Below are 20751 nucleotides of genomic sequence, written 5' to 3'. Positions count from 1 at the left end.
ATGTCTCAGTCAGTTAAGTAAATATGTTGCCGGCACATGAAACATACAGCTGACATTCAGTTAACTCATAAAGTCACCGGTGACTGTGATAAATCATCTCATCAAGTCATGGGTGACTGTGATAACTCATCTCATAAAGTCACCGGTGACTGTGATAAATCATCTCATAAAGTCACCGGTGACTGTGATAAATCCTCTCATAAAGTCACCGGTGACTGTGATAAATCATCTCATAAAGTCATCGGTGACTGTGATAAATCATCTCATAAAGTCACCGGTGACTGTGATAAATCATCTCAATAAGTCACCGGTGACTGTGATAAATCATCTCATAAAGTCACCGGTGACTGGGATAAATCATCTCATAAAGTCATGGGTGACTGTGATAAATCATCTCATAAAGTCATGGGTAACTGTGATAAATCATCTCGTAAAATCACATGTGATTGTGATAAATCATCTCAATAAGTCACCGGTGACTGTGATAAATCATCTCATAAAGTCATGGGTGACTGTGATAAATCATCTCATAAAATCACATGTGATTGTGATAAATCATCTCAATAAGTCACCGGTGACTGTGATAAATCATCTCATAAAGTCACCGGTGACTGTGATAAATCATCTCATAAAGTCATGGGTGACTGTGATAAATCATCTCATAAAGTCACCGGTGACTGTGATAAATCATCTCATAAAGTCACCGGTGACTGTGATAAATCCTCTCATAAAGTCACTGGTGACTGTGATAAATCCTCTCATAAAGTCATCGGTGACTGTGATAAATCATCTCATAAAGTCACCGGTGACTGTGATAAATCATCTCATAAAGTCACCGGTGACTGTGATAAATCCTCTCATAAAGTCACTGGTGACTGTGATAAATCCTCTCATAAAGTCATCGGTGACTGTGATAAATCCTCTCATAAAGTCATCGGTGACTGTGATAAATCATCTCATAAAGTCACCGGTGATTGTGATAAATCATCTCATAAAGTCACCGGTGACTGTGATAAATCCTCTCATAAAATCAGAAGTGACTGTGATAAATCATCTCATAAAATCACATGTGACTGTGATTACTCAGTGCACAAAGACACTTCTGACCATGATGTGCCTGCTTTGGAGCTTTCTTGTTTTTAAAACTTTCTCACTGTCAGTTATCAGGCTTGTCATTTGGTCAGTATTTTATGTAGTGAATTATGATGAAACTACAGGTAACTTGGCATATGTTTTTGTTTTTATCGACATTCAAGTCATAAAAAGTATTTGTACAGTCATTTGTTTGGAAATACATAATTGTATATATATTGTATGGTTCAATAAAAACACACAAGAAAGTGGCTACTCCATGAATGGCTTATGGGCCAAGTGTTCTTCCAACAGCATGTTGGTGGCGTGTTGTGACCAAATTCAAGGCGTTGCATGTTGGAACCCGGTCTGCCTCACCAACAAGTTCTTTCATCAGAGGGCATTCCCATGTTCCAAACCCAGCCTTCTCAACCGCCTCAGTTATTTCACAAAACTGTATTTGATTGAACTGCCTTCATGATCAAAATGATTGTGCTAACACTTTGTAGTGTATGTTTTGGTACTACAGTAGATGCCTTACACTCGAAATGAAAAAGCTTCTATGGGAGATAAAATATATTTGGCTTGTAACCACAGCAGAAAAGTGTTGCCACTTCACAGAATCCTCTTTTAAAGGTTCTTTACAAAAGCTTTATATAGAAAGGTTCTATAAAGAAACATTCACAATCTAAAAGGGTTTTTGTAGATTTTCTGGAAGAACCATAGTTTTCTTTTAACCTTGTCTGCCTTGTTAAATTGAGAAAATTCCAAAGGAATTATCATGTGAACTGACAAGTTGAAACAGGTGAGATACCTCTGAAACCACTTGGGTTGCCTGATGAGCAATCTCTGTGGGTGGAGTCACGTGTCATTTCACTTCTGTGTTTCAAAGATGACAGATTGCCTATGGAGAGAATGAATTTAGTCAACTGTTCTCTATTGACAAAAGGCCACAAAGGACTTTAAAAAATTAAATAACCTGACCCAAACTGGACAATGTTTGACACGATATGGGACGACATAACACAACACGTTCTATATACCAGAACATCAAGCTCACCCACATTAGCATGAAACAAGCTGTGAAAAAAACACACCTAAAGATATTATAATTAGTCACCTCCCTTGAATCTGAACAATTACTTAAAAGGGCGAAGAGCCGTACTAAAGAATACTAGAGAAAATATTTTCAGTATGTACAGGCGGTTGTTTGTGGTTTTTAGTTGCTCTATACATTTTCTGTTCCTTCGTGTCTTCACACTGCTTGCTACCGGACATGATTCTTGATAGCGGAGCAGCGTGAGTCCCGGTTCCATTCTCAGACTACAAGGTTTGTGAGAAACCAGAACGTTGCAGGCTGCATTCCGAATGACACCATATTACCTGCACACAGAACAGCGCCCCACTTCAGACCAACCCCCACAGGGAGACGTATTTAGGGCACTGACGGAGACACACAATATATACATATATATATAACACTCAGCATGTCTTGACACAATGTGACATTACAGCTGGGGGACTTTGATTCCTAAATGTGACAAACATGTTTTTGAGTTACTGTGTATTGACTATGGCTCCTCACGTATTATCATTATCATTGACTCCTCACAGCATTATCAATGGAGTTTACAGTTCAGCTGTGAGGCCATGTTTGTGTAAGGTGCAGCTCAAACCTGTGTTTGAACAGTATTTTGTTATGAACCAGAGTTCTGGGCTATGCCCCCAAAATAACCTCCTTTCTTAATATTTTCGGATACAGACACGGTTCCTGTATGTTCCTTAAACTGACGTGAGCTGTTGTGATGAACCACAGTGTCCTTCTTCATTATCACCTGAAGACATTTTCAACATACCTCAAGCGTCACAGCGTTTCACATTCTTTTCTTAAGTGTCCAGTTACAGAACTCCATGTTTTGAAGGCTGTCTGTCTTGGGGCCTTGAGGCAGTTGGATGTTTCCTGGCATTGTGAAGGGATTCAACTGTTTTGGGATTCCCACCACATGTTTTTGTTTAGGCACAACCGCACACTAACTTGCATGTGAAGCAGTCCTTTTGATTGTGCTGAGTGGAACCATTTTTCATGGCCCGAGGACAATGGTTCCATGTTTTTCTGTTTTCGTGAGACTTTCAGCGCAGCCTTGATGGTGTTTGTTTTATGGTGAACTGGAGGCAAGGAACAAAGGGACAATGGTCATAAAACCATGTCTCGCTCGCTGTCTGCCCTGCTGTCTACAAGGCTTTCCTAGATTTGTTTATCTCATTTAAGCACTCAAAGGCGTTTAAGTTGCTACTGTGCAAAATCATGCTGTGTAAACTTTTTCATCCCAAAAAATAAACCATTATAGGAGAAAATCCAAACATCTGCTTACGTCAATTACATGCTAGCTCAGATGTTTACGTACTTCCGTAAATCAAATGATGTTATAAGTTCAGATGTTCGGTCCTGGAATTGGCGATAAACCAAAAAGCCACAAGATTAGAGTGAATGAACCCTTTTCATAGCTGTTTAACAGCCCACTTCTCTGCCTCCACTACACAATGTCACTGTACAATCCAGGAAGTCTTTGGAATTACACATAATGGAATTAAACCTAACAATGATAGAAAGTTCCGGAAGGTGAATCACTAATCAATTCAAATGCATTCAGGACTCCACCTGAACACAAGCGCACACAGTCATTCACATGCTTCGGACCAGACGAATGTTGTATAATAATGTTGTATGATCCATGTGGGGGATGTTTCATCTCGACAAGTCTAAACGTGTAAACACACACACACACAGACACAAGCACATCCACAAGCACACTCACAACCACTAAGCCATACACACTAACCATATTTGTAACACCAAAAACATAACTTTAAGTGTAGTGGACTTTTTTATTGCGTTTTTTCTTGTCTGGACCAATTAAACCCCAACATAAATATGTCCTTGTTTTACTCTCATCGTGGCGATTTTGCTACCCACACACAGTCACACTCACCTGACCTGGTGACCTTCCGACACCTCCAGTGACCTTGTTGAGTCAGGATTGTTACTATAGTGTTGCCTTGTTGAGTCAGGAGTGTTAGTGGGAAGAAAGGGAATGACAGAGAAGGTACGTATATGTGTGTGTGTGTACGTGTGTCGATGCTCAAAACACCAGGCTTAATTATCTGATATTTTATTCACTACAAGTTTGTTAATTCACAACTGAAGAAGCTTTGGTTAAATAATACATCCACATACAAGAAAACCTTAAACAACAGTCAAACTAAAGTCATAGTTCTTGCACTGTACAGAAACCATCTCAATAAAGGAAAATAACACAATCACTCTGACACATACTAATACTGTGGAATCCCTCACTGTGTTGACATTAACATTTTGTCTTACATATAAACCTACCATATATTTTTATAGCTTTTCTTGGACTTTCAAACCTGTAGTGAAATGCCAGCTTATATAAGGTTTGGAGAAGGCTAAAGACCTCTGAGGCCAATTATTTATCTTCCCTTAATTCCTCTCCCCTCCATCTGAGCTCATCCATGACAATGGAGACTTGAGATGTTCCAGACTGCCAAGCCGAGGCCAATAGAGAGCTCTGAGGGAGACAGACAAACAGAGAAACAGAAAGAGACAAGGAGCTTTGTGACACAGACAGACTGAGTGAAAAGACAAAGAGCTTTTTGAGAGGAAGAGAGAATAAGAAACAGAGACAGACAGCAGAACCAAGATTTGTGACCTGCTGTCATGAAAAAAAGATTTGTGCCCAGCTATTAATGTAAAAAATCCAGCAGTTATCTATTTTATGCACCTTGCTACATTATTGCACATACAATAGCTATCAATATTATTTTAAATGTTTACTTTTCCTCATTTTGTATTGATTATATCTATTTAATTTATCTTATTTTCCAACTGCTTTGACACTGCAAACACATCTTTCTCATTCTGTAAAACCCCTTTATATTTAAATTGAGGGAGAGAGAGGGAACAAGAGAGTCCCCTGATTGTTAGTTGACTGACACATTCATCAGAAGCAGTGCTGAATAGAAGAGATTATTTAACTTCCCCTCATGCTAAAAGGTCCTTTCAAATGACACCACATTAATGCCTGCAGAGAAACACACACCCTCCCTAAAGAAGAGACCGTTAATATTAATAATGCGTACTAGACCTGCTAAAACTGTTGAGTCTTTAAAGGCAGCTTATTTTGCATACACATTTGACCAGTCACTATGGGCAATTTAGTGCACTACATTTGACAATAAATTATAATCAATTTAGCACACTACTATTGACCTGTCACTATGTGAAATAAGGCAAACATAAAAAAAAACATGACTACCATTCAAATGTCTCTCCTTGTTATTCAAAGATAGTTGACAACTAATTGCTTAGCAAAAACAATTCTCTATCTACATTACTCCAGTCTAGATAACTATATTACTCCAGTCTGGATATTTATATTACTCCAGTCTGGATATTTTTATTACTCCAGTCTGGATATTTATATTACCCCAGTCGGGATATCTATATTACTTTAATCTGGGTATCTACATTACACCAGTCTGGTTATCTACATTACTCCAGTCTGGATATCTATATTACTCCAGTCTGTGTATCTACATTACTTTAAACAGGGTATCTACATTACTCCAGTCTGTGTATCTACATTACTTTAAACAGGGTATCTACATTACTCCAGTCTGGATATCTATATTACTCCATTCTGGGTATCTATATTACTCCAGTCTGTGTATCTACATTACTTTAAACAGGGTATCTACATTACTCCAGTCTGTGTATCTATATTACTCCAGTCTGTGTATCTACATTACTTTAATCAGGGTATCTACATTACTCCAGTCTGGATATCTACATTACTCCAGTCTGGATATCTACATTACTCCAGTCTGGATATCTACATTACTCCAGTCTGTTTATCTGTAAATCACTGAATGACACCTGCTGATTGCAATGCATTGTTCTATTCCACAGGTGTCCAACTCATTCCATTGAGGGCAGAGTGTCCGCAGAAATGTAATTCCTTTGTAGTTTTAATATTTAAATAATTTATCAGCCACTCTTATACAGAAAGGCCTACAGTGTGTGCAAATATTTTGATACTTTCCCTTGTCGTGCTGAACCAATTCATATCAAACATGGCATTGCAAGCGTGACACTATGACTTGAGCTGCAAAACATATTACTGCTTTGAATGATTACTAACAAAAAAAGTTCTGGTCTAGTGTGATGAGGTCAACATGGTCAATCACCGGTTTTTCCAGACAGTTTGAGGGTAGAATTAATTATAAACCGGCATAGCAATGTTTACTCAATGTTTTAGTTTAGAATGTATCACACTTATGATGATTATGACAGTGAACATAAAGTTACAAGGGGGGTGCTATGGCACTAATTTTCATTTAGACAGCAGACCATTATCCTTTGGTCAGAAAAATCACTAACAGGAATAGGTCTGATTTCTAAATACTGCAGGATGAACAAAACTGAGCAACATAGTGTAGATAAGCTAATATCAGCTATTTTGAGATTTATCTGATCCAGGGAAGAAAATTACCTAGTTTCCAAAATCTAGAAATATCCCTTTAGCTTCAGCTCTGGTTGATATCTCCCCACACTACAGCGGGACTGCAAACAAAGGAATAGGGAGGAGTTCAAGGATTCGGGGGAGGGGCCACAACAACTGCCTTTACTCTCAAACCACAAAACAACTGTCTGCGATATAGTCAGGGAGACAGGCAGTCAGGGAGGGATAACATACCACAATCCCTGTTTCCCTGAGGGGAAGTTGTCCGTGAGGCAGTTGAAGACAGTCAGAGGGGCGGGAGTGAACAGGAAACAAATCTGAAATAGAAACAGAAACTCACACATTCTCACTCACTTAAACACGAAGGACTGTTGAGGGCTGAGCTCTGTCTGTGCCTCCACTCTGCTCTCCATTCAAGACAAAGCAACACGTTGTTGGACTTTAGAACCTCTACTGTGACACTGGCACAGCAACACCATCAACTGCCTCTACAAATCTACACAAGAGGGCTGCGACAGAGAACCTGGATCATTTATCAGAGGAAAAACAAGACTGAGGAGCATCTATAATCTTTAATAACTTTTTTAACAAAAAAAAACCAAGTTGCACAATTAAAGAAAGAAATCACCACGTATGGATTATTTCAATATTAAAGCCTTTTTCCTGTGAGGACTTGGACTGGATCATTCCGGGTTGAGTCAACCAGAGGGAACGTTGTGTGACAGTCGGAGTAAGTACACCTCCCTCGCTCCGTCAGAAAGCCCTTCAGGCGGAGGCGAGAAGCAGCTCCAACGGGGGGAGGAGCAGGGGCAAGCGGCTCTCCGTGGTCGGCAGTCCGTCTTTGGGCACGGAGGGATCGTTTAACTATGAGCTAATCCCAAAGAACCACCGACAGCCCCTCTCACAACATGGGGACGGAAACTCTGTGATCATGTGCTGCAACCACTGCTCTCCACTCTATGAACGTGGGATGTTTTGAATGAAAACCTTTGTGTTTCAGTGCTTCTCTAAATCCCTGTCATAGATTACGGAGGGACAGCCTCTGCAGTGTTACCAGGCATCCGGCCTTGCATTCTGAGTTCCGCCTTTGTGTCCGACGTCCACGCTTGATTGGGCCAAGAGTTGTTGAGCAAAATCCTTTCATTGTATAGCTCTTACATAACCGAATGATCCCCCACAACTGCTCCTGGTTTCCTTCAGTCTAAAATGCACAACACCAGCCTGTTCCCTCTGCTGTCTGCGTCCGACTTCACCACGATGCGAACCAGCGCCCCGACCAACCTGCTGCCGCACGACAACTCCTCCCAGTCGTACAGCTCCAACTGCACCAAGAGTGACGGGTTCAAGTACCCCTTGTACAGCACAGTGTTCAGCCTGGTGTTCGTGGTGGGTCTGATCACCAACGTGGCGGCCATGTACATATTCACCTGTTCCCTGAAGCTGAGGAACGAGACCACCACCTACATGATGAACCTGGTGGTGTCGGACCTTCTGTTCGTCTTCACGCTGCCTCTCAGGGTCTTCTACTTCATCAACCAGGACTGGCCGTTCGGCAGCATGTTCTGCAAGCTCTCTGTCTCGCTGTTCTACACCAACATGTATGGCAGTATGCTGTTCCTCACCTGCATTAGTGTGGATCGTTTTTTGGCCATAGTCCATCCGTTCCGGTCACAGGCGCTAAGAACCAAGAGGAACGCCAAGATAGTGTGTGTGGCGGTCTGGGTGCTGGTGTTGGCGGGAAGTCTGCCGACGGGATTCAAACTGGAAACCACGTCTCGCAAAAACAACCTGTCTGCCTCGCGATTCTGCTTTGAGAACTTCTCCTCGAACCAGTGGAAGTCCCACCTTTCCAAGGTGGTGATTTTCATTGAGACGGTGGGGTTCCTGATTCCCCTGCTCCTCAATGTGGTATGCTCTGTCATGGTCCTTCAGACCCTGAGGAGGCCCAACGCCATCAACCGCGGGGGGAAGCTGAACAAAACCAAGATCCTTCGCATGATTGTGGTACACCTGTTCATCTTCTGCTTCTGTTTCATCCCCTACAATGTCAACCTGGTGTTCTACGCTCTGGTGCGTACCGGGACGCTGAGGGGCTGCTCCGTGGAGTCCGTGGTCCGAACCATCTACCCCATCGCCCTCTGCATCGCCGTGTCCAACTGCTGCTTTGACCCAATCATCTACTACTTCACCTCAGAGACCATCCAGAACTCAATCAAGAGGAAGTCAGTGGGCAGCCGGGCGTATGACGTCAATTTCTCAGAGGGGCTGAAGAGTGAGACCAGCTCCAACCTCCAATGCAGCCTGAGGACACTGAAGGACAAGATGTTCCACAACACTGAGTCCTCAGTGTGACTATGGGGTTGGTCCTGACTGACAGCTGTCACTGAGTCCTCAGTGTGACTATGGGGTTTGTCCTGACTGACAGCTGTCACTGGGTTTTTCAGGAGACTGTCAGGTTGACTGGCTGATTAGCTGGCTGGCTGGATGACTGGCCGAATAGCTGTTTGGCTGCAGTTGGCTGAATAGCTGGTTGGCTGCTGGCTGGTTAGCTGAATGGCTGGTTGGCTGCTGGCTGATTGGCTGAACAGCTGGTTGGCTGCTGGCTGATTGGCTGGCTGATTGGCTGTTGGCTGATTGGCGGAATGACTGGTGGAATGACTGGTTAGCTGCTGGCTGGTTGACTGGCTGCTGGCTGATTGGCTGGCTGACTCGCTGATTGATTGGCTAATTGACTGTCTAGTTGGGCTGGCAGTACAGACATAAGTACAGAAAGTGAATTATTTAAATGAATGGATTATCTTTAAGGCTGAGATGTGCTGAAGCAAAGGAGGATATGAATGGAATTTCAGTCTGTGTTCATCTCAGGGCAGTCTACATGGACAGTCTGCCAGTCTACTAATAATATGGTGGATCACATGAATTCTGTTTGGCCCAGTTGGTTCGTCTGTGATGTGACGTCTTGCACCTCTCAATGTGTAACATAATTTGGTGCCATTACAACTGTGTTTTTGTTTCACAATGATTGTGCCAAAAAGTTACTAAACTTCAGAAAAATATGAACTGGAATGGATTATTTTCACTGGACAAAGAGGGAGAGAGTGAGAGAGCAGGATTACTACTTGTAGCTACCGCTGTATATGTTAAGTCATGTTGTTTCCAACTATTTACAGTTTACAATTCACAGCATCTATTTAACTCAATTTGAGAAATGTTAAATTCATAGATTGCTTTGCATTCATCATGGTGTCCACTGATATTTTGTACCAAGTATATGTTCTAAAACAGATGGTCTTGGACATGTTTGTTTAGTCTATGCCTGAAGGAGATTCCTGAAGTAATAATAGTCACTTTATTGTAAATTGTTCAGTACAAGAAAATGCACTGACACAGAATTTGCTAAACACTGGGCTGTTTCATGCCATAAATCACAGCTTGAGAAATGAATAAAAGAAAACAATCCAAACATTAAATACACATTTTTGTAACATAAAAAAAACAGTGAAGAGTTGTTTTTTTTACCCTGACAACAAAATAGAATAATTATGGATTCTAGTATTGGCCACTAGCCTTCATGTCATCTCATCATGACATTAAACGTACAGTAGCTGGTATAAGAGTTCAGTTGATCTGCTAAAATCAAACTGCATGTTTTTTCCTGTTCTTTTGCTCGTCTGTAAAGAAGAGACGGAAGACAGATATTGCAGGACAGTGATGAAAGAGCAGAGTGGCATATGCAGGAAATAACCTGTTGAGATGTTTGCGGTCGTGCTGGAGTAGGCTGTTGAAAACCACATTAGTAAAAAGAAGTGGCTTAAAAGGTCACCATATTGACTACTTAATTGGGAGACAAACTACTGAATGCTATGCATAGTACACAGTGCTCTGTACAGCTGGAAGCCAAGGAAGTGTAAAGTTATGTAGAATAATGTAAATTAGTGAAAACTTGTGTAAAGTAGTGTCAAGGTGGCTGGATAAACAATATGGCTGATATAGTATAACCTTGGAATAACCTGGGTAGAAGGCAATGAGATGGTGTTGATGTGACTCCCACAAGGGAGTGACGGCTTGCAGCCTGTCTGTGAAGAGGGCAGAGGTCGGAGGATTTAGCGGGTTAGGGGGTAAGCATGTGGGGCTGGAAGCCTGGGGGCCAGGTTCAGCAGGCAACCCCCCCACCACTCACCATGCTGAAGAGAAACTTACTGTATGCTTACACTAACCCAGACCTTAACTGATTTACATTTCCATGGGAAGAAGTGCAGTGCATGTTGGGCTTGTTTGATCTCTATATTGGGAAACACTGGGGATTAGGGATAACAGACACAGTCTCTGGGTCTGAGGTACTCAGGAGGAAAGGGGGGGTGAATTATACAGCTAGCAGGCCCGCTGATGTTTTGGTTCCTGCTCACTGTTTTGATTCACTGCATTAAAGCAGCAATCAGCATTTGAAACAAAGTGTTTCCCTGGCCATTTCTTCTGTAGAAAGCTGAGTAGTTGGTCTGGAGACATAATTCACAGACAGAGCCAAAGTTGCAAGGACTGACCATCCATGATATCACCATCATAGTTTTAACAGTGTGTCAAGGCTAAATATGGTTTGTTTAATTTGAGAAAAACGTGCTGATATGTTGGGTTTTGATATGGTCTGATAATTAAAGTGAGCTGATTTTGGCTTTCTAAGACATACTGTTCAAGAATCAATGTGTACTACATCCCAAACATGGATGTAGCTATGACAAATAGCTTCTTTAGGTGGTACCTTGCCAGCTTCCCCTAGATGAGTAAAGGAAGCGTCTTGCCACACAACAGGATATCTGGCATGTTACTCACGAGTTACTCAATCAGCACTTTCACAATCTTACATGTGTGTAGCTTAATTTACAGAACCCACATTTTTCAGTAAAGATTTAGTGGGGGGGGGGGTGGGGGGCTAGTGATGCAGCAGTAAAGACACTGCCTTGCAGTTAGCTGCATAAATGCAAGACCAGGGTTCGAAACCTGCTCACAGAATTGGTCCGGTGGAGGGTGTTGACCAGCACGACCGAAGTGTGGATTGATAAAAGTTGAATTTGGTTGCCCAGCCTCGTTGCATTCTGGAGTCTCCAGGAGGATGCTGGGTAACTGTGAGCTCAACTGAGGTAAAAAGCCTGGAGGATGCGTTTACAAAATCTGTGTTTCCCCATGAACTCTCCAATGCAATCAGGGTGCCTTTCAGTCACCATGAACATTAGCCTTTAAATCTTTCACTGCCCCTTTATCTTCCATGGCTTGGGGTCTTGCTCCTGAGAACCATGCTCTAAATTTAAGGGCCCAAGTTGATAGCATCACACTTTTTAAAAGCCAATATTAAAAAAGCTCTCTGAAAAGTGCACAACCATGTGTGCAAATCTCTGATTCTCTAACCTAAGAGACAATGCAACCAGAAATAAAAGAAGAAAATCATCTGTGTGGCTCATCATCATGCTATAGGCAGACATTTTAAATCCCCACAATTCATTATTAATAGTTCATAAAAAAACCTAGTTATACAGCCTGAGCATCCTCAGTTTGTCATACTCCCCTTATAATTAAGGAGGGATTCAGACCAGGGACAGGACAATAACCAAGCAGGTCGAAATGAAAACGGTGTTCCTGGACCTGAGTGACTATATCCATTCAGACTGTGTAATGTTGAAGTGTAATGCTGAATGTCCAGTGATAACAAGTTAAACCGTCTCTAAGATATTTGCTGGTTTTGAACCCACGCCAAGCTGAGAACGCTGATTCTATGTAACGTAAAACTCACTTGGGGAGTGTCGAACTACAACATGCGGACATTCTGAATGTTCTCTTGGAAAGAACACTTCAAGAAAACCAATCTGGCAGGATCTTACATCCCCTCGAAGTCCCTTCCGAACATTCCTCACCATCGTCCTGTGACCGAACCTTGTCCTCTGACATCTGTTGTATGCTCAGTGTCGTCGTCTGCCTTCCACCTGAAAACAACGGTGATTCAGGGTCTGTCCTCTTGTTTACTGCTATTCTTGTTTCAGTTAATTCCTCTGCTGGAAAAGCTGCCTCCGCGTGTAATCATGGTTGTCCAATAAGATAGTGAAAGGGTCAAATACTATTCAAAATCATTAGCATGATCACATCAACATTAAACGTTCCTGGCTTATAGAACAAATACAAGACTCCCTAAACAGCAAACCCCAACTTTTTGGCACTCAGTGAATACCCAAGCAGGTATGAACACACTATTTTAAACGATATTGAGTTTCTCCCATAAAACGTATAGTATAAAGCCAGTACTGTCCTGCACAATCAGTAACAGCCTCTACCCATAATACTCAGCTCAGCAGCATGTCTTTGATCAACAAAGGATTAGTGGTCCAGGAATATCTGGCTTAAACAGTGCCCCACTCCCCGAAACACACACACACACTTAACAGACGTTTGTGAGTGTAATATTTGACCAGAACAATGGCAACAGAATGTTGAGCTGCAAATATGGAAAGGCACCTATCCTTTTGTAGAGCAGGGTGATTTTTTTTAAAGAATTGGTATAGGCACTGGTCATGGCAGAGACTGTGGCAGCGGGCTTGGTTGGCATGTTGTTTCAAAACTAAAAATCCCCTCTCCAATTTCGTGATACCTAATTTGTGATCACTTCATCGAAACTCCCAACTGATTGAGGTCAGCGTGGTGAGTACTGCTTGGGCCTTTCAAACAGGAAGTGTAAACCGCAGTCGGAATGCACTCTCTGGCCTTCTACTTTGAGTGAGGTCAAAGGAGCCACCTAATTGGCCACAAGGCAGGGCAGCCACATTTAAATACAAAGCCCCTAAACCCAGATGGTACTGGTAAATTGTACTGGCCTCTGATTGTGAGCATGACTCGGACTCTCATCTCACAATGATGCTACTAAACAATTATTTTTAGAGATGCGCCCCATGTATCCATTCTTAATGTCTTAATTTTTTCAAATACATTTTCTGGCATGTTATGGTTAATTGGAAAAGCAGTAGGTCAGACTCAAACCCAAGCCACAGCAGTACACATGCGCTGGAGGCAGTGGCTTGGACAGCTGAAACTCCCTGTTGGGCTCAGTCTTTCATTTCTAGGCTGATTTTCAGTATTGCGTGAACATCTCCCATAGAGCTGACAGAGTGTTGCAGTCGTCCCACTTCCAATGCAAGGTTATTTTACTGAAAATAACAACAACATTAATTCTATTGAAATAACAGTGTTTTCTTTGGGTTCACAATGTGTAAATGTCAAGTTTCCCTGACAGCTTTTCTAATAATGACACAGCAAATACCAATTATTTACATTTTACTTTTAATCCTTTAGCAGACGCTCTAATGCAGAAGGATTTACCCTTAGTCATTTTAAGATAGCTTTTCAATGGAGTAGCTATCAACAAAATCATTACCATTTTATTTTGATGTTCAAAATCAAAATGTATTCTTAGATGCTTTTGAAAAATGGAGAAGAGCTTTGGCTGGGCCGAGCGGGAGCTGTAGTCCTGTAGAGGGGGGACCCAAGGAGAACATTGCCTGAAGATAAGGAGGTGCAGTTCCCATTGCTGCTCCACAGGCAAACACCAAAGTCTTGTAGCGGATGCAAGCTTCAACTAGAAACCAGTGAACAGTGCAAAGGAATGGGTTGGTCAAACGCCAGGCGAGCTGACCTAATAGGACGAGCAGGGAGCTCTGCCAACAGTGAGTAGACCAAATGAGTGCCTGTACCTTCCAGCTACCTGGATTTGTACCAGCAACGCTTCCTGTGTGAGGTCAGGAGCAAGTGACTGCCATGATGCCTATGGGGAACAGCTGGGTGCTGTCCCGGGACATCCCATCATACTTTTTTGCAAAGTAATCAGCCGAGAGGGAAGGTGATGTGACATAGGCTGCCTCAGAAAGTGGTGTCTCAACCTGTCGATATCTGCAAGTTTACACAACCAAACAATTGAGTGTCTCGAGTCTTATTTGATGTCTCAGAACATTTATCATAATGTAAATAAACCCCTTAGATAGTAACTGAGCAGTGGCTAGAGAAGATGTGGTGGTGAGGAGGCAGAGAAAGCATGATGGATAATCTGAACATTTAGTTCCATTTAGCTCCAATTTTACTCAGATGCCTGCAATCCTGCTCTGTGAGCTTGAAGTGAGTCTGTGGCCTGAGCATGAGGGGAGGGTTGAGGGTCTCTGGGAGGAAAGGAGACAGTGAGGAGGATCAGTAGACAAAAGTGACAGGAGACAGCAGATGGTAGGGAGGATAAGACTATACAGGAAATAAAAACAAGGGAAAGAAATTGAAATTCGACCATCGTTGGAGGAGAGTGAAAGAGAAGAGACAACGTAGGGAAGTAAAAAGGTGAGCTGACAAGCAGCGTTGAACGGGTCTGTGTGGCAAACTACATCTAACTCATTAAGGAGCATTCTTACTGCAAGCCTGTGTTATTACAGATTAAAAAGGATTTGCAGGACGGTCAGTTATACAAGAGTATACTTAGCAGCGTGGGTGAAAGGTGCCTTTCTGGAGAGCAAATACCAAGTTATTTGTAGGCTCGACATACTCTCACTCTGACACACTTAGGGTGAGGATTTTGGAGGCACGTTGCGTTGCTGAAATTGAAGAGCATATATTTTTGTTCTCTTTGATATTGCGTAACAGGTGGAGGTCAAAGAAGGCATGTTGGGTGTCACAGGGTGGTGAGCACAGCGTTCAAGCATGGTGGGGTTGTATCCAGAGTGCCGCTGTAAGATATTTCTCTGCCTAAAAGTGGATGACAGAGTTATCAGCAGTAAGAGCAACTTTATTTATATAGACTGAGATTAGGGCCAGACTAAGAATCGAACCTTAAGGATCTCCAATAGGTACAGCCAAATGTTTAGATAGATACAGCCAAAGGTTTAGATTTAGAAATATTTTCTATTGCTCTTTCGATAACCCTAGGGGCTGAGTTAATTACTTAGGTGTCAAGTCCATTGAGGAAGTCAGCAATGGCCCCTGGTGGCCAAAAGATTGCAACAACTTTAAGCTTGACTAGACAAGTGATTTTGACGGCATGGAATTGAAAGGAAGAAATACTATAGACAGGTGAGCAAAAGAGAAATCTAAACTTTGAAGAAATTAGTAGCTATGTGCAACCATCATTACGACGGGGGCTCTCAGACCATGGAAAAACACAGAGGGACTCTCGGAGTAGCAGTGTTTTCTGAGGTAATCCATGTTTCTGTCAGGGCCAGAAAGTCAAGGGCCTGAAGGGCAACTTAGATGATCAGGTCCTTGTTGAACTTCATGTGGGTTGTATGCACAGGGGAAACAGGATTAGAAGGGAGGCAGCAGAGGGGTTGACGAGGACTGAACAGGGATAGCAAACAAACACCTAGCTGACACAGCTACAAAAGTGCAGGATTAAATATGAAAATAAATATAATAATAATAATAATAAAACAAGGTTAGATAACCAATCGAGACAGTGTTAAGAAGCCTTCATCTTTTTCTGTCTTTGTTTTGCCAACATTTATACCACTTTACAATTATTCACAATTTCAACTGCCACTGAAGTAACTGAAGAGGCTTTAATACTAAAGCTATGCCTGGATAAAAACATACATATCACCACATGATAGAGGAAGGGGGAGCAGAATTATAATCTTTACAAGATATTAACTTTGGTAAAACTGAAAACATTTATAAAAATTCATAACATTTCTTATAAAGATTACCAAACCTGCAATTTATATAATTAAATAAATGAATACATTTTTTGCTAAGTTGCTTTTGTCCTGCTCTGAAAATGCTTGGACAATGGATGTAAGCTTACAATTAATCTGATAAATTTGAAAAAATGGGTTGAATTTGGTTTTGCAAAAGTTTACACATCTCATGCTATTTTTTTATATTGGTTTCCCTTTAATCAAAATAAATTTTTGTTTGAAGATCTGAAAACATTCAGCGACAAAAAAATGCAAAAATAGAGAAATTCTGAAATTGGACAAAATGTTTTCAATGGCATATATCTCTCTTCTGAAACTCTGACTGTTGGATCAAAGGCCTGGATATGCGAGTTGAGCCAAGGACCGGCTGTGTGTCTGTGTCAAGGACCGGGGTCAGTTCTCTCTCTCTGCTGTCAAAACAAACAGCTGAAATCAGAGAGTGGTGCTGCGCTTTAGGTGTCACTTCAAACACTTCTCAGTCAGGGCGTGTAGACCACATTTACTGCTAATATATGAGAGCTGCAAAGCACCTCAAGGGTGCGGTATAGTTTAAACTCCTGATACTCCAGAAGGGGGGATATCACATTAGTGTTTTTCTACTTTATTATGCTAGGAATGCCCTCACTAACATGGAGAGGAACCAGAATCATATTTATTTGCTTTGTACATTTACCCATTCTCAGAAATGTACTTGGTGTCATGGGCCAGTGGTGTGGTGGACAACATTTAGAGACAGAAAACACATAAATAATAAAACCACATACATTTTATTAATTACATACACAAATGGGGGTTGCACTGTTATTTTGAGAGTCCCAATTTCTATCTGTAGATGTTCTATAGATGGTAGTACTATCAACAAACGTTCAACAAACAACTTTGATAAACAAGTGCTTGCTAAGTTTAATGTTAGGAAGGCTCAGGGGGGCATGTGCAACAGAAATGCAGGGATAGCAGCAGTGAGGATCCCAAGTTACACATATATTCAACAACTGAGAACATACTTATCATACTTTGCAAGGCAGCGTCAGAGTCCAGTAATTCAAGGGAGTAGTACAAGGGAGTAGTGCAACAAGGTCCCTGAGAGGATGTACTAAGCGGTGGGCGGGTGGGTATGGTTAGTGATGGGTCACAGAGTTCAGCAGGGTTACAGCAGATGGAAAGACACTGTTCCTGAGCCTGCTGGTGTGGAAACGAGACATGTACCACCTGCCTGATGGTTGGAGGGCAAACAGTTTGTGGCATGGGTGTGAAGGGTCTCTGATGATGCCGTGCGCCTTGCGCATACATCTCTTGCGCTGGAGGTCTACGATGGCTGGGAGCTGGGCACCAGTGATGTGAAGTTCAATACAAACATGTACCAACTCACTACTGTGTCTCTGCATGAGACTACTCGATTGATTGATCTTGCTTGATTGAGACGAACTGCATTGTGGGATTGTTGACGTGCTATACTCTGCCTGCTGTTATCTACCTGGCTACCTGCCAAACTTTTTCGAATTTACTCTATATAAACTAATTGGTCAAAATTCTACTTAATTTTTTAATTTTTATTTATCCTTTATTTTACCAGGGGATGTCCCATTGAGATAATCAAATCTCTTTTACATGGGAGCCCTGGGGAGTTTAAGAGTTTTACCAACGCAATATTTATCTGTTGACCTCTTACCCAACTTTACTACACTGGGACTCTTTTTGGACATAATTAACGGAACAACTCACCCCTGAACACCCGACGCTAAGTATCATTACAATGCCTTATCACTGTAATTGTTGCAGCAACACGGAGGAGAACTATCGTCTTCAGTTAAAGATAGCAGAGTTAGAGGCTCGGCTTCTGACTCAAATGTCAGGCAAGGACTATGCTAGTGTAGAAATAGAAAAATCTGTGACAGTGCCACCAGGTAGAAACGATAGTTTTGTTAGCCCCCCGGCACAGCTCCTGCAGCCAGGCAATAACTTTCTCTTGGTCACTGGGAAGAAATGCCGTCGACCAGTTAAACCTGAATCGTTGCTAAATCCAACTGAGACTTTCAACAGGTTTTCCCCACTGGAGTCGGAGTCAAGGCCCGAGCCGTCTTCGGAGGGGAATGATCGGCAGGCATTTTCTACCGGTGGTCCGGAAAAACTAAAAACTTTAGTCATCGGCGATTCCATTACATGCAGTATTAGACTAAAGAATCAGCCGGCGATCGTACACTGTCCACCGACGTAGCCACAAATCTGGGGTTGCTGCTAGCAAAGTCTAAAACTGGCAAGTATAGAGAGTACAGAGATATTGTTATTCACGTTGGCACCAACGACGTTAGGATGAAACAGTCAGAGGTTACAAAGCAGAACGTAGCATCAGCGTGTAAACTAGCTAGAAAGATGTGTCGGCATCGAGTAATTGTCTCTGGCCCCCTCCCAGCTAGGGGTGGTGACGAGCTCTACAGCAGACTTGCACAACTCAATCGCTGGCTGAAAACGGAGTTCTGCCCGTCGCAGGAGGTAGAGTTTGTAGATAACTGGCCTTCTTTTTGGGACACTCCCAGAAATAGGGCCAGGCCTGATCTGCTGAGGAGCGACGGACTCCATCCTAACTGGAGTGGTGCTCTTCTTTTATCTAGGAACATTGACAGGAGTTGCAGTAAATGAATTAATCTCTGATCATAAACTAGATGTTATTGTTTTATGTGAAACGTGGCTAAAGCCTGATGAATTCATTGCCTTAAATGAGGCCTCTCCTCCTGGTTATACTAGTGATCATATCCCTTGTGCGTCCTGAAAAGGAGGGGGTGTCGCTAATATTTATGACAGTAAATATAAATTTACTCTCAAACATATCACTGAGTTTCATTCTTTTGAAGTTTTACTAATGAAAGTTAACCAGGCCGATAAATCGTTTTTCATAGCTACTATTTACAGGCCCCCCGGGCCATACACAATGTTCCTCACTGAGTTTCCAAAATTCCTGTCTAACCTTGTAGTCATGGCAGATAGTATTCTAATTTTTGGCGATTTCAACATTCATATGGAAAAGTCCAATGATCCTCCTCAAAAAGCCTTTGAAGTCATAATTGACTCAATGGGTTTCATCCAACATGTCTCAGATTCAACACATTGCCACAATCACACCTTAGATTTAGTCCTGTCACGAGAAATAGATATTGTAGATCTAATAATTTACCCCCAAAATCCTGGATTATCGGATCACTGTCTTATTACATTTACCGTTAAAACAAGAAATCCACTTGCCCCCCAAACAATGAGTTTCAAAAGCCGTACTATAAATTCTCGGACTACAAATAAATTCCTTGATATTCTTACAAGTTCGCTCATTAACGACAGAGTAAATAAATCTTTAAACGATCAAATCGAGGATCTAAACTCAATACTGCAAAATAGATTAGACACAGTTGCACCACTAAAAACAAAAGAAATACGCAACAAGAAACTTGCTCCCTGGTACACAGACAATAGCACACAGACAATACTAGAGCACTTAAGCAAGCCTCCAGAAAATTGGAGTGAAAGTGGCGCTCCACCAAGTTGGAAGTATTCAGACTAGCCTGGATAGACAGTACAGTACAATACCAAAAATCACTCACGTCTGCTCGATCAGCATATTTCTCCAACCTGATTGAGGCAAACAAAAACAGTCCAAAATGTCTCTTTGATACAGTTGCAAAGTTAACAAAAAAGCAAAGCTTAGCAAGTGAAGTACGGGTCTTCATTTTAGTTGTTATGAATACATGAACTACTTTGATGAAAAGATCGTCACCATTATAAATCAAATATGACTCCTCCTTAAATAGTTATGGTCCTCAAAATCTCACTGCTGTTGTAAAAAGGGCTTTATAAATAAATTTGATTGACTACTAAATGTGTGCTAAATAGAGTAATCAAGAATGTCAGCTGAATATAGTAACTAATGATGTCTGCTAAATGTTTGCTACCAGTAAATACAGTCATTAAGAATGTCTGCTAAATACAGCAACTAAGAAGTCTGCTAAATACAGTAACTAAGACGTTCAGCTAAATACTGTACCTAAGAATGTCTGCTAAATATCATACTTGTATATTTCCTTAATAAAATTATACTTAACAAAAAATACTTACTAAAATACTATATTTCCGGTTTTCTATTTGCACTTCTGGTTAGATGCTAACTGCATTTTGTTGTACTGTACTCATACTGTTCAATGACAATAAAGTTGAATCTAATCCTATCTATAGTAACTGAGAATGTCTGCTAAAAGACTGCTGAATACAGTAACTACGAATGTCTTCTAAATACAGTACATTATAATGTCTGCTAAAAGACTGCTGAATACAGTAACTACAAATGTCTGCTAAATACAGTACATTATAATGTCTGCTAAAAGACTGTTGAATACAGTAACTACGAATGTCTGCTAAATACAGTACATTATAATGTCCATAAATACAGG

General features: G+C 41.5%; 1 protein-coding gene across 1 annotated transcript; it reads left to right on the top strand.

The window, feature by feature from the left end:
- The first annotated feature begins 6820 nt into the window (after positions 1–6820).
- lpar6a (lysophosphatidic acid receptor 6a) lies at positions 6821–10104 on the top strand. Its single transcript, XM_010864352.4, has one exon. The coding sequence runs from the start codon at positions 7821–7823 to the stop codon at positions 8964–8966; it is 1146 nt and encodes a 381-aa protein (XP_010862654.1). The 5' UTR covers positions 6821–7820; the 3' UTR covers positions 8967–10104.
- Positions 10105–20751: the final 10647 nt, after the last annotated feature.

The sequence above is a fragment of the Esox lucius genome, chromosome 1 (assembly GCF_011004845.1).
Source record: "Esox lucius isolate fEsoLuc1 chromosome 1, fEsoLuc1.pri, whole genome shotgun sequence".
Lineage (NCBI taxonomy): Eukaryota > Metazoa > Chordata > Actinopteri > Esociformes > Esocidae > Esox > Esox lucius.
Note: the sequence above shows the minus strand (reverse complement) of the source record. Positions and strands in the feature narration are given on the sequence as shown.